The sequence below is a fragment of the Patagioenas fasciata genome, chromosome 11, assembly GCF_037038585.1.
Source record: "Patagioenas fasciata isolate bPatFas1 chromosome 11, bPatFas1.hap1, whole genome shotgun sequence".
NCBI lineage: Eukaryota > Metazoa > Chordata > Aves > Columbiformes > Columbidae > Patagioenas > Patagioenas fasciata.
Genome location: NC_092530.1, coordinates 3,014,159 through 3,027,423, shown reverse-complemented (window position 1 = coordinate 3,027,423; position 13,265 = coordinate 3,014,159). Strand labels below are relative to the sequence as shown.

The window sequence follows — 13,265 nt, the reverse complement described above, 5'->3', positions numbered from 1 at the left end:
TCTCTTGGTTTTTAAATTTCACAAAGAACAAAAAAGTTGATATTTATTCATGTTTAGCCCACAGTCACCCACAATCCCCAGACCATTTTTGCAGTGCTGTTACCAATAGCTCTTCTCTCAGCATATACTATGCTGCAGTTCTTTATTTGGCAAAAATGATGTAATTCTGTGCAGCACGACCCCTCATCTTTATCTTTCCACCTCTTTCTGGCATTAACAATGGCCAGATCAAATCTCTCAGCACAGACACTGAGAAATGCCCGCGGCCCATGCTCTGTCAGTTCGTTGGAGCTGCTGCTGTTTTGAGATCCCAGGAGGAGAAACTTCTCTTCAGCCGAGTTTAAAACGGAACCTGTTCTCAGCAGCCGAGACTTCTCCTCTGTGCAAGGACAGAAAACTGCAGGTTTGGAACCCACAGCCCCTCAGTCCCGCCGCAGCCAGCGAGGAGGCGACGAACGAGCGCGGACACCGAGTCCGCCCGCGGGACGCGCCGGTCGCGCTTTGTGCTGCGGGGTCAGCGCTGCGGAGGGCGGGGAGGAGCTCATCTGAGAGCTGAGGCTGATCTGCAGTTCAGGGGGTTTTCCACTGCACTGAGCCACCATGACGGCACGGCTGCCAGAGACTTTTTTATTTTAATAACTGTTCAACTCATTCAGATTTCGTATAAAAATTTGGCGGGTCAGGCGAATAATCGGCCAGCTCTGGCGGGGTCCTGCCGGCAGCGCCGCTCGGCTCGCCCCTCCCCGTGACGCAATTTCCGGCTGCAGCGGTGGGGCGAGCGGAGGCTGCTGAGTGGGTCCGGGGGGGCGAGCGGCGGGTCCGGGGGGGCGAGCGGCGGGTCCGGGGGGGCGAGCGGCGGGTCCGGGGAGAGAGAGCGGCGGGTCCGGGAGAGAGAGCGGCGGGTCCGGGGGAGCGAGCGGCGGGTCCGGGGGGGCGAGCGGCGGGTCAGGATGGGGGCGGGAGAGGCGCCCGCGGTCGGGGCGCGCGCACAAAGATCCGTGTGCGAACGGGCCCTTGGAGACCCCGGTCCCGGGAACCCCCGGAGCTGAGCCCACAGCTGCCGGTCTCTTGGTGCTTTGTGCAGGTGGCAGCGCAGAGGCCGCCATGAGAAACCCGGGTGTCCCCAGCACGTTCCTGTTGGAGCAGCGCGTGGCCTGTGCAGCTTCGTGTGGGCCAAGGGAGGTGACTGTGTCCGTGTTGGCTCAGGTCGGTGCAGCTGCGCTTGGATTTAGAGCAGTGACCCTGGCTGGCTGGTTGAGCCTTGGGGGTTGTTTATTTCTGAGAATGGCAGGGATCTGTTCAGCAGGTCTTTAATTGCTGTGCACTTTTACCCTGCAAGAAGCATTCATTTTTGATGTTAAGACTTGGTCGACGTGTCTCAGGTAGTTGGTTTTTTTGTTCGGGCTGTATGCAAAAGGTCAGAAGGCTTTTCCTCCTCATCCAAAGACTGACGTGGTGTAGGCCAAGGCAGAGCATGGGGGGCTCTGGGCACACACTCGTCTTGAAAGCTCTTCAAGGCTGTTTTCATGGGTCATTTCATTTGAGTCTCTCTGCTCTGCGGAAAGTGAGTCAAAGGAATTCCTGTGCCCCTGTTTAACTCAAACTAGATGTTTAGCTAAAGAGGGGAGATACCACTTTAGTGTGAGCCAATTCTGCTCTGCTCGTGAAAACAAGTTCAAAGAACCCCAAAATGTCTGTGATCCAGATTCTAACACTGCTGGTTGCATTTGCATTTCCATGTAAAGCACTGGGCAGCTGAGAATTGTGGTTGTTGCTGGATTAAGCTCCAAGAAATAGTCAGAGGTGGTGGATGCTCTTCTGTGTTGTGTCCCCCTTGAGCACCAGCAGCACAGGTGAATTGTTTTCAGGTAACAGCTGTGGCAGCAATGGGGCAGAGTCTTCATGCTTTGGCTACGTGGCTGGTTTGTGCATGGGGAAGCGCATCAGCCTTTAGAATCTGGTTTGTGCAGGTGAGACACCTGGGAAGTGAGTCAATTTTCTCCATGCAGTTAGAAGCCTTTCTTTTTCATAGCTGGCACAGTCATTGTTTGGATTTAGTTTGAGAAGAAGAAAACACTCGGGACAGAGATAAAGTTTTTAGTTGTTGGTGTCTGAGAGCCAAGGTCTGAGCTCTGCCTGCGGGTGTGAGGAGCTGGGAAGCGGGGGATGGATGTGGCAGAGCTTGACTGACACCCAGACTGGTCAATGAGAATATTCCATTAGCATCATGCTGTGTGTTTAAGGAGGGTCGGGGTCTTCGGGCTGGGGTTTTTTTCAGAGCCGGGACAGAGACTTTTTGAGGTATCTCTAGTTCATCTCGAGGAAGACAGACAAATAAGCGGCGTCGTGTTGGAGAGACAAAGTGTGTTGGATTTGAAGCCGTTGGGCAGGACGGGAGGAGCTGCCTTCTTGGGTCAGTGATGGGCCTTGGCATGTATTGTCTGAGCTGGAGCTGATGTCTGTCACCACTTGAGCTCTAGAATTACTCTGAGACCCAGGAATCTCCAGTTTCTTGTGGAGCTTTTCCAGGCTGTGGAATCCTCTTTCTGTCACAGATTGTAACGCAGCCCATGGAGAAGGGGGCACTTGCTTGAGGTTCCTCAGTGTGTGCATTAGGGAGGCGTCGTTCTTGGGCTCACACTGAGCGTTACGAGGAGACGCTTTCACATGAGCTGAAGGCAGCTCTGGGTACCCAAAGCTGTGAACCGGTGTTAACAAACGCTGCTGCTGAGATCTGGGGGTAGAAGTGCCACAAATGTGGTTTCACAGGGAAAACAGAGGAATTTGTCAATGCCTGGTTGTTATATGGCACATTGTAATTAAGCACAGTGGTAATTTTGCATCAATTTTGCACAGGATTACTGGCTGTAACAGACCCATTGCATCAAATAAATGTTGACTTGCTGCACTGGTGGCCTTGTGAACAGCAGACGGCTTCTGGAGGTGGTGACATCTCCTATGAGCCCCAGAGTGCTGAGCCCATCGTACAGGGAGCAACCTCCCCTTCCCGAGCAGGGCAGAGGACCCAGGAGTCCGGGCTGCCTGTCTGTGCTCCTCCCCTGCCCCAACACCAAAATACGTTCTTTGGGGGATGGTTCTCACCAGAGCCCCACGAAGAATTTGTTTCCTGTGGTGCCTGTAAGACATGGGGTACCCCAAAGGCTGGCACCATCTGCCCTTCGCCTCACAGAATCCCAGAATGTCAGGGATCGGAAGGGACCTTGAAAGTTCATCCAGTCCGATCCCCCCACCGGAGCAGGAACACCCAGCTGAGGTTCCACAGGAAGGTGTCCGGGGGGGTTGAATGTCTGCAGAGAAGGAGACTCCACAACCCCCTGGAGCCGCCTGGACCAGGCTCTGCCACCCTCACCAGGGACAAGTTTCTTCTCAAATTTAAGTGGAACCTCCTGTGTTCCAGTTTGAACCCGTTGCCCCTTGTCCTGTCACTGGTTGTCACCAAGAAGAGCCTGGCTCCATCCTCCTGACACTCCCCCTTTATGTATTTATAAACATCAATGAGGTCACCCCTCAGTCTCCTCCAGCTCCAGAGCCCCAGCTCCCTCAGCCTTTCCTCACACGGGAGATGCTCCACTCCCTCCAGCATCTTGGTGGCTGCGCTGGACTCTCTCCAGCAGTTCCCTGTCCTTCTGGAGCTGAGGGGCCACAACTGGACACAATATTCCAGGTGTGGTCTCCCCAGGGCAGAGCAGAGGGGCAGGAGAACCTCTCTGACCCACTGAGCACCCCCTTCTAACCCACCCCAGGTACCATTGGCTTCCTGGCCACAAGGGCCCAGTGCTGGCTCATGCTCACCCTGCTGTCCCCAGGACCCCCAGCTCCCTTTCCCCTACACTGCTCTCTAATAGGTCATTCCCCAACTTATACTGGAACCTGGGGTTGTTCCTGCCCAGATTCAAGACTCTACACTTGCCCTTGTTAGATATCATTAAGTTTTTCCCCGCCCAACTCTCCAGCCTGTCCAGGTCTCTGATGGCAGCACAGCTTCCAGTGTCAGCCACTCCTCCCAGCTTGGGGTCACTGGGAAACTTGCTGACAGTCACTCTATTCCCTCATCCAAGTCATTGATGAATATATTGAACAATACAGGCCCCAGTACTGACCCCTGGGGCACTGCACTGGATCCAGGCCTCCAACTGGACTCTGCCCCATTGACCACGACTCTGGCTTCTTCCCTTCAGCCAGTTCGCAGTCACCTCACTACCCGGTCACCCAGACCGCACTCCCTCAGTTCAGCTGTGAGGATGCTGTGGGAGACTGTGTCAAATGCTTTACGGAAGTCAAGATAGACCATCCACTGCTTTGCCATCATCCATCCACCTCGTTATGTCCTCATAAAAGACTATGCGATTGGTCAAGCACGACTTCCCCTTGGTGAAGCCATGTTGACTGCCCCTAATGACCCTCTTAGCCCTGATCTGCCTTGAGATGGCACCAAGGAGAAGTCGTTCCATCAGTTTCCCAGGGATGGAGGTGAGGCTGACCGGTCTATAGATACCCAGATCCTCCCTTCTTGCCCTTTTTGAAGACTGGAGTGACATTTGCTTTCCTCCAGGCCTCAGGCACCTCTCCTGTTTCCCACGACTTAGCAAAGATGATGGACAGTGGCCTAACAGTGACCTCAGCCAGCTCCCTCAGCACCCACAGGTGCACCCCATCTGAACCCATGGATTTATGGATGTCCAGATTGTTTAACTGGTCCATAACCCAGTCCTCATGAACCAGCCTCCTCCAGCCTCATGGGGGAACACTCCACTTTCCCCTAATCTGCCTGTATCTGGGGGCACATGGCAGGTGGGAAGGAGGTGTCGTTTACAGTGACACCCCAGGTGTCTGGGCTCCCCCAGTCACTCTGCTCACGGCCGTGGTGTGGCCAGAGAGGACCCAGGCGTCCGAGTGCTGGCACAGCAGTGGGAGCATGGACACGGACACACACATCCACACGCAGGCGTAGCTTTGCTGAAGGGATTTACTGATTATGAGAGGGAAATGGCCCAGGGCTCCCATGGGGTCAGATGGGGTCATCCAGGGATGATCATCTCCTCATGCCGCTGGAGGGGGACAGGACACGGCTGTCACCATCAGTTTCAGTTCTGAAATCAGAGCCCAAAATGAGACCTCCAGTGTCAGCTGGGACATGAGGGGAGGCTTCTCCCCACCGTCTCTCTCTGCAGAGACCCAGGGAAGGAGAGAAGAGTTGGAGTCCTCAATCAGCCCAGGACAAGACTTGGTTCTCCTGAGATCCATGTGGCACCCAGAGCTATTTGGCCAGTGTGTCATTAGCCCCGGATACCCCTACATCTCCCAAAACCCTGCCCAGCCCTCAGGGTGGTCCTCGGGGTTTGTATGGCCCCAGAGGCCCTGCCTGGCCTGCACGGTGACCCTCTGGGTCTGTAGAGCCCCACTGGGTGCAACCAAAGTCATGGCGGCACCTCTGTCCAGTGTGGCCTGGACACAGGTCATGGACAGTCTCCTCTGTTTTCTTCTCTTAGATCCACGTTCTGCCCACCCAGAGAGCACAGGGATGCCCCGGGGTCCAGAAGCCTTTGTGGGGCTGGAGATGCCCTGATGTTCCTCACCGGGAATAGAGGAGATGGCTGCACTATCACTTCAGCATCTGGAAGTTCTGGAAGCTGGCGTTTCTGCTGCAAAACATCATCCACCCTGACAGACAGAGGGAGCTGGGGAGAAAGGTTGGGTGAGGGGCACACTTGGGTGCACTGGGAGGCAGAGAAAGCGATGGGGTCCTTGGGAAGGTGACTCCAGGGAAAATGGGGTGCGTGAGCTTGTGTGTTGGGACACAGAAAGCAGTGGAGGTCCTGGGGAAGGGGCTGTGTCCTGGGGTATCCTGGGGTGCACTGGGGTGTAGTGAGTTGTGATGGGATGGACAGGAATGCAATGGAAGCCCTGGGCAATGGAGCATACCTGGGAAAACACTGGGGAGCAGGGATGTTCTGTGGGTCTGCAGGGGGTGCATGGGAGTGTACTGGGGCACACTGGCATGTTCTGGGGCACACTGGGATGCCAAGGAGTTTTGTGGCCATGGGAGGGAGGGTGTGGGCCCAGCAGAACTTGTGACACCTACCGCAGCCCTCTTCACTCGCCCGAGTTTGAGTCCCCCCTGTAGAGAGACCATGAGACCTCACTGGTCACTGGGATGTCCCAGCCCCAGCAAGGGAGGGGAGGACCAAAGTGCCCTCCAGTTCCCCAGACTGGATGTCCTCCAAGTCCGCCCCACTACTTACATGCAGGAGAGACCCTCCACTTGCTTCCAGCAATGCTCCTGGAAATGCCTATGAAAGAAGAGAAAGGGGTTGCTCTGGGTTGGAGACAAATGGGGTTGTGGGTGGGGCACAGGTGTCCCCAACCCCACCCAGGCCCGTGGATTCTCCCTCATCTGAGTGTGAAAATCCCTTCTGCTCCCCCCAGCCTCATTCCTCCAAGTTTCACCTGGGATACCTGTTCATGCGGGGACCAGGGCTTGGGTTGGAGAAAAGGATAACATGGGAATTTGGGGTTTCCAAGGAGGAGGGTGGTTGAGGGGGACCCAGGGACAGGGCACTGTTGTGAACTCGCAGAACCTAAGGGACCGGGCTGGGGGTGTTGGAGGGACAGGACTGCATGGGATGCAAGTGAGGGGTAAAGAATTCAAGGGGAGGGGACACGGGGAATTCAAGTGAGGCTGTTGGTGGGGGCAGGAGGAAGAGGACAGCAGAGGAACAAAACGCGGGGATCGGGAAAGTGTTTGGGAGGGGGTGTTCAAGGAGGGGGATCTGAGGGCACTACCGCAGTGGACAGGATGAAAGGCAAAGGACGGAGGGGAAAGATGGAAAGAAAGGCATTGGCATCCATCAAAGGGAGGGCATTTGGGGACCCTCTATAGGACACAGAGGAGATCCTGAGGAGGAGATATCTGAGGGGCCCAAAAGGGTGGAGTGGGGAGGCCCAAAGAAGAGGGGTGTGGGGGCACCAAGACAAGAAACCAGTGGGAGCCCTCACTGGTGCCTCACCTGCGCATCCTCCGGGGTGCACAGCAGGATGGTGAAGAGCAGGGCCACGCTGAGCACTGCGACCTTCATCTTCCTCTGCGGTGCAGGGAGTCCTGGGTGATGCCGGAGGAGGTGAGGGCACCTTTATCCCTCCCAGGAGGACTCCCTGCCCCTCCCCACACCTCCAGCCCCCAGGGCAAAGCTTGGCAGAGACACCCGCCCTGGCAACCCAGCCTTGGCACAGAGTCACTCCCGCCTTGAGCACTGATCCAGCTGCCTTCCCTGGCATCAGTGCCGCTTCCTGCATGGGGCAGCTGCACGGGGAAGTGCCCAGGCATCCACAGTGGCGAGGGGGGACAGCAGTGTGTCCCTGACAGCCAGACACCCTATGGTGATGACCCACTGCTCCAACTCGAAACCATCCTGCAACAGCCCCAAAAGCCTGATCCCCCCACCTGCCAGTGCCCCTCACCTCCCAGCACCACCATCTCCCAGTGCCCCTCAACTCCCAGGCCAGTCTTTCCCTATGGAACCCCCCCAGAGTTGACACCAGCCTCAAATCTGGGGTCTCTAAGCACAATTATCTCTGAGCCCTTTCCAGCCCCTTAAATAAATGAGGGGCTGGGAGTCACTCCTCTTCTTGGGGCACCAGGGACCCCAGGATTAGGGAACTCTGGGAGGTGGGAGGACAACTGGGGCAATGTGGACAGCTGGTGACTGGGATCCTCAGTCACTGGTGGCGCTGCCAATGGGGAGCACTGGTGAATCCTGGGCTCTGGGAGAGGAGGGCTGGGCTTGGGGGAAGTGCTGGGGTGGTGTCAGTGCCCAGCTCCAGCCCACCCCATTTCCCTTGCACCGCCAGCCCCCAACTGGTCCAGTCTGCAGCCACAGCTGAGAACAGAGCAGAGGGAGCATCCCCTGCCCTGGCTCTCGCCTGTCCCTGCCTGGGGTCACTGTGCCCTCCCAGACAACCTGGGTCCCACTCTGCAGAGCTGATCCCGTACGCTGGGTCCCAGTGTCCCTGTCCCCACCAAGGCTCTGGCTCCAGCCCTGTCCCTTCCTGGGACTTGGCCACAGTTCACCAAAGGCCCTTGTCCCCACCGAGTGTCCCTTCAATGCCCCCATCCTCGGCCCAGGCCAGCGCTGTCCCTGAGCAGGACGTGGCCATCCAGAGGGACGTGATGAAGCGGGCGCTTGTTCCCAGGCAGCCGCTCGGAGCTCATTGCAGGACGGAGCTCCCCTGGCACGAGGAGGGATGTTTGCTCCCACAGCGGCTCTGATAAGCTCTGTTTGCCCAGGGCTCATGGCACAAGAAGCCCGTTCACCAAGATCGGTGCCTCACAGAGTGACCGATTGGGGATCCAGGGCAGTTAAAGCAGCCTGGAAGCCTGGGCTCCCCCAGCCCTGGCAGCGGGCAGAGCCCACAGAGAAGGGCAGTGCTGGGGCACCCGCACGCCTGGGGCTCCCTGGCTGCCCTGGGCACAGGCCGGAGCCCAGAGGCTGGGGGGTCCCAGGGGAGCAGCTGGACAGCCGGGGTGCCGCTCTGCTTCGGGACAGCCTGGGGAGTCCTGCCGGAGTGGGGCTCAGAGCAGCTGGGGGATGGAGCTGTGTTTTTGGAGTGATAAATAATTGTATAAACCCTGTTTCTAGTTTATTTGCTATGCTTTTCCATCTAGAATAAAGTCTGCTTTGGTGTGGAGGGGTTTCGTTAGATGGAGATATGTTGTTGAATTAGTCAGGCCCAAAGGAATCTCAAGGCCACTTTGAGAAGCTGAGAACAGAATCTACTGTGAGGAAGAGGGGCGTTTCTTCATTAACAGGGCCTCAGTATGGCGTGAGTCGTCGGACCTATGATCAGTGGGGCTCCAGTGTGTGGACTGCCCGTGACACTCATTTAGCGCATCCATGCTTGGAGCGTGGACGCATGATTAGAGAATAGTTGTGTATATAAGGAGGCTTGTTTCTGTAATAAAGGGCTTTGCGTGATTCACATTGAATCGGAATGCTGAGTCATTTATCGCTCCAACACTTTGGAACTTGTTGTCTGCCTAAAACTGCCTTTTGGGGTGACTCTGTGACACCCACAGTGCTACCCGGGCTCCACGGCTACCCTCCCACTGCAGCACCGGCCCCAGGTCACCACCACCATGTGCTGGCGGGTCCCTGGTCACTGCCCCGGTGCAGGAGATGCAGGAGGCGCCCCTGGGCCGGCCGGAGCCCCAGGGGTGCGGCAGGAGGAGGCACCACGGGGACAGAGGTGCCGGTTGCAGTGCCGCTTGCGGTGCCAGTGGTGCTGGTGCGGGTTTGCTTGTGTGCATGGCTTTTACTTTCCTGATTAAACTGTCAGCCAGTGAGTTTTATCACTTTAAGTCTTCTGATTCTCTCCCCCGTCCTGCTGGATATAAATACATCAAAAAGCTATGTTTTCATACCAGATGGACTATGGGTGAATTCCCAAGGACGTTCCTTAATATTTAGGACCTGTGATGTATTACATTTCTGCCACTGCTTGGGTTGTGCTGCAGCTCCTGGGATTCTTCAATACCTTGCTGATGATCAAAGAAAAATCACAAAGAAAACTGTCCAAAACCCTGAAACTCATGTGCTGTCTGGACATACTTAAATTCTTCAATTCTAATGAACCGGGATTTTCTGGGAAGGAAAAAGCCTCCCTGAGGCACGTGGAACAAGACTCACAGTGTCAGCACCCATGGAACACATTGCCAATCACACTGCTTGCCGTGGTTAAAGAAATTTGAATAAACAGCAAGCTAAATACAGATCTCATGAAAAGTAAAGCAGAGCTTCACAATTCAATACGTAATCCCTGTGACTAAATGGATTTTAGAATTAAAAACTGAAACGTCTGCTTCAATATACAGGTATGAAAGCCTGACCCGAATTCTGTAGCACACACAATTGTGGCACAGCCTGGAGTGATTCTCTTGGTTTTTAAATTTCACAAAGAACAAAACAAGTTGATATTTATTCATGTTTAGCCCACAGTCACCCACAATCCCCAGACCATTTTTGCAGTGTTGTTACCAATAGCTCTTCTCTCAGCGTATACTATGCTGCAGTTCTTTATTTGGCAAAAATGATGTAATTCTGTGCAGCACGACCCCTCATCTTTATCTTTCCACCTCTTTCTGGCATTAACAATGGCCAGATCAAACCTCTCAGCACAGACACTGAGAAATGCCCGTGGCCCATGCTCTGTCAGTTCGTTGGAGCTGCTGCTGTTTTGAGATCCCAGGAGGAGAAACTTCTCTTCAGCCGAGTTTAAAACGGAACCTGTTCTCAGCAGCCGAGACTTCTCCTCTGTGCAAGGACAGAAAACTGCAGGTTTGGAACCCACAGCCCCTCAGTCCCGCCGCAGCCAGCGAGGAGGCGACGAACGAGCGCGGACACCGAGTCCGCCCGCGGGACGCGCCGGTCGCGCTTTGTGCTGCGGGGTCAGCGCTGCGGAGGGCGGGGAGGAGCTCATCTGAGAGCTGAGGCTGACCTGCAGTTCAGGGGGTTTTCCACTGCACTGAGCCACCATGACGGCACGGCTGCCAGAGACTTTTTTATTTTAATAACTGTTCAACTCATTCAGATTTCGTATAAAAATTTGGCGGGTCAGGCGAATAATCGGCCAGCTCTGGCGGGGTCCTGCCGGCAGCGCCGCTCGGCTCGCCCCTCCCCGTGACGCAATTTCCGGCTGCAGCGGTGGGGCGAGCGGAGGCTGCTGAGCGGGTCCGCGGGGGCGGGCGGCGGGCCCGGGGGAGAGAGCGGCGGGTCCGGGGGGGCGAGCGGCGGGCCCGGGGGAGAGAGCGGCGGGTCGGGATGGGGGCGGGAGAGGCGCCCGCGGTCGGGGCGCGCGCACAAAGATCCGTGTGCGAACGGGCCCTTGGAGACCCCGGTCCCGGGAACCCCCGGAGCTGAGCCCACAACTGCCGGTCTCTTGGTGCTTTGTGCAGGTGACAGCGCAGAGGCCGCCATGAGAAACCCGGGTGTCCCCAGCACGTTCCTGTTGGAGCAGCGCGTGGCCTGTGCAGCTTCGTGTGGGCCAAGGGAGGCGACTGTGTCCGTGTTGGCTCAGGTCGGTGCAGCTGCGCTAGGATTTAGAGCAGTGACCCTGGCTGGCTTGTTGAGCCTTGGGGGTTGTTTATTTCTGAGAATGGCAGGGATCTGTTCAGCAGGTCTTTAATTGCTGTGCACTTTTACCCTGTAAGAAGCATTCATTTTTGATGTTGAGACTTGGTCGACGTGTCTCAGGTAGTTGGTTTTTTTGTTCGGGCTGTATGCAAAAGGTCAGAAGGCTTTTCCTCCTCATCCAAAGACTGACGTGGTGTAGGCCAAGGCAGAGCATGGGGGGCTCCGGGCACACACTCGTCTTGAAAGCTTTTCAAGGCTGTTTTCATGCGTCATTTCATTTGAGTCTCTCTGCTCTGCGGAAAGTGAGTCAAAGGAATTCCTGTGCCCCTGTTTAACTCAAACTAGATGTTTAGCTAAAGAGGGGAGATACCACTTTAGTGTGAGCCAATTCTGCTCTGCTCGTGAAAACAAGTTCAAAGAACCCCAAAATGTCTGTAATCCAGATTCTAACACTGCTGGTTGCATTTGCATTTCCATGTAAAGCACTGGGCAGCTGAGAATTGTGGTTGTTGCTGGATTAAGCTCCAAGAAATAGTCAGAGGTGGTGGATGCTCTTCTGTGTTGTGTCCCCCTTGAGCACCAGCAGCACAGGTGAATCGTTTTCAGGTAACAGCTGTGGCAGCAATGGGGCAGAGTTTTCGTGCTTTGGCTACGTGGCTGGTTTGTGCCCGGGGAAGCGCATCAGCCTTTAGAATCTGGTTTGTGCAGGTGAGACACCTGGGAAGTGAGTCAATTTTCTCCATGCAGTTAGAAGCCTTTCTTTTTCATAGCTGGCACAGTCATTGTTTGGATTTAGTTTGAGAAGAAGAAAACACTCGGGACAGAGATAAAGTTTTTAGTTGTTGGTGTCTGAGAGCCAAGGTCTGAGCTCTGCCTGCGGGTGTGAGGAGCTGGGAAGCGGGGGATGGATGGGGCAGAGCTTGACTGACACCCAGACTGGTCAATGAGAATATTCCATTAGCATCATGCTGTGTGTTTAAGGAGGGTCGGGGTCTTCGGGCTGGGGTTTTTTTCAGAGCCGGGACAGAGACTTTTTGAGGTATCTCTAGTTCATCTCGAGGAAGACAGACAAATAAGCGGCGTCGTGTTGGAGAGACAAAGTGTGTTGGATTTGAAGCCGTTGGGCAGGACGGGAGGAGCTGCCTTCTTGGGTCAGTGATGGGCCTTGGCATGTATTGTCTGAGCTGGAGCTGATGTCTGTCACCACTTGAGCTCTAGAATTACTCTGAGACCCAGGAATCTCCAGTTTCTTGTGGAGCTTTTCCAGGCTGTGGAATCCTCTTTCTGTCACAGATTGTAACGCAGCCCATGGAGAAGGGGGCACTTGCTTGAGGTTCCTCAGTGTGTGCATTAGGGAGGCGTCGTTCTTGGGCTCACACTGAGCGTTACGAGGAGACGCTTTCACATGAGCTGAAGGCAGCTCTGGGTACCCAAAGCTGTGAACCGGTGTTAACAAACGCTGCTGCTGAGATCTGGGGGTAGAAGTGCCACAAATGTGGTTTCACAGGGAAAACAGAGGAATTTGTCAATGCCTGGTTGTTATATGGCACATTGTAATTAAGCACAGTGGTAATTTTGCATCGATTTTGCACAGGATTACTGGCTGTAACAGACCCATTGCATCAAATAAATGTTGACTTGCTGCACTGGTGGCCTTGTGAACAGCAGACGGCTTCTGGAGGTGGTGACATCTCCTATGAGCCCCAGAGTGCTGAGCCCATCGTACAGGGAGCAACCTCCCCTTCCCGAGCAGGGCAGAGGACCCAGGAGTCCGGGCTGCCTGTCTGTGCTCCTCCCCTGCCCCAACACCAAAATACGTTCTTTGGGGGATGGTTCTCACCAGAGCCCCACGAAGAATTTGTTTCCTGTGGTGCCTGTAAGACATGGGGTACCCCAAAGGCTGGCACCATCTGCCCTTCGCCTCACAGAATCCCAGAATGTCAGGGATCGGAAGGGACCTTGAAAGTTCATCCAGTCCGATCCCCCCGCCGGAGCAGGAACACCCAGCTGAGGTTCCACAGGAAGGTGTCCGGGGGGGTTGAATGTCTGCAGAGAAGGAGACTCCACAACCCCCCTGGAGCCGCCTGGACCAGGCTCTGCCACCCTCACCAGGGACAA

General features: G+C 55.4%; 2 protein-coding genes, 1 long non-coding RNA gene and 2 other non-coding genes across 14 annotated transcripts in view; 4 read left to right on the top strand and 1 right to left on the bottom strand.

The window, feature by feature from the left end:
• Positions 1 to 584: 584 nt before the first annotated feature.
• LOC136106267 (uncharacterized) lies at positions 585 to 9,004 on the top strand. 2 transcript variants are annotated; one of them, XR_011740818.1, is made up of 3 exons: positions 585 to 796; positions 1,085 to 1,206; positions 5,511 to 9,004. It is a non-coding gene; the product is annotated as an uncharacterized lncRNA (long non-coding RNA). The 2 variants fall into 2 exon arrangements; XR_010652112.2 differs by having other exon boundaries at positions 587 to 792.
• LOC136106584 (small nucleolar RNA SNORD45) lies at positions 2,413 to 2,497 on the top strand. The gene has a single exon (XR_010652148.1). It is a non-coding gene; the product is annotated as a small nucleolar RNA SNORD45 (small nucleolar RNA).
• LOC139828823 (uncharacterized) lies at positions 4,687 to 7,314 on the bottom strand. 5 transcript variants are annotated; one of them, XM_071813361.1, is made up of 5 exons: positions 7,029 to 7,134; positions 6,264 to 6,311; positions 6,104 to 6,139; positions 5,598 to 5,699; positions 4,687 to 5,111 (listed from the first exon to the last, which is right to left on the bottom strand). In XM_071813361.1, the coding sequence occupies exons 1-5, from the start codon at positions 7,095 to 7,097 to the stop codon at positions 5,106 to 5,108; spliced, it is 261 nt and encodes an 86-aa protein (XP_071669462.1). In that variant the 5' UTR covers positions 7,098 to 7,134; the 3' UTR covers positions 4,687 to 5,105. The 5 variants fall into 5 exon arrangements, with proteins under 5 accessions (XP_071669462.1, XP_071669463.1, XP_071669461.1 ...); XM_071813362.1 differs by lacking the exon at positions 6,104 to 6,139; XM_071813359.1 differs by lacking the exon at positions 4,687 to 5,111 and having other exon boundaries at positions 5,450 to 5,699.
• A 1,488-nt stretch (positions 9,005 to 10,492) lies between the features above and the next one.
• The window catches only part of LOC136106261 (olfactory receptor 14C36-like), a 32,510-nt gene continuing 29,737 nt past the window's right edge, over positions 10,493 to 13,265 (top strand). Inside the window, exons 1-2 of one of the 5 annotated variants that reach the window (XM_071813357.1) lie at positions 10,493 to 10,718; positions 10,970 to 11,091. In XM_071813357.1, the coding sequence (XP_071669458.1) occupies positions 10,990 to 11,091 (102 nt within the window). In that variant the 5' untranslated portion in view covers positions 10,493 to 10,718; positions 10,970 to 10,989. Of the gene's footprint in view, positions 10,746 to 10,831; positions 11,092 to 12,163; positions 12,794 to 13,265 lie in introns of those variants that run through there. The other 4 variants (XM_065846519.2, XR_011740813.1, XR_011740814.1 and 1 more) reach the window with 4 other exon arrangements.
• LOC136106583 (small nucleolar RNA SNORD45) lies at positions 12,298 to 12,382 on the top strand. Its single transcript, XR_010652147.1, has one exon. It is a non-coding gene; the product is annotated as a small nucleolar RNA SNORD45 (small nucleolar RNA).

Excerpts from the sequence above, each read along its gene's own strand:
- LOC139828823 (XM_071813358.1), bottom strand. The coding sequence starts at position 7,314 with ATGCAGGAAGCGGCACTGATGCCAGGGAAGGCAGCTGGATCAGTGCTC. Across the intron at positions 6,312-7,028 it reads GCACCCCGGAGGATGCGCAG|GCATTTCCAGGAGCATTGCT; the intron begins GTGAGGCACCAG and ends CTTCTTTCATAG. Across the intron at positions 6,140-6,263 it reads GTGGAGGGTCTCTCCTGCAT|GGGGGACTCAAACTCGGGCG; the intron begins GTAAGTAGTGGG and ends GTCTCTCTACAG.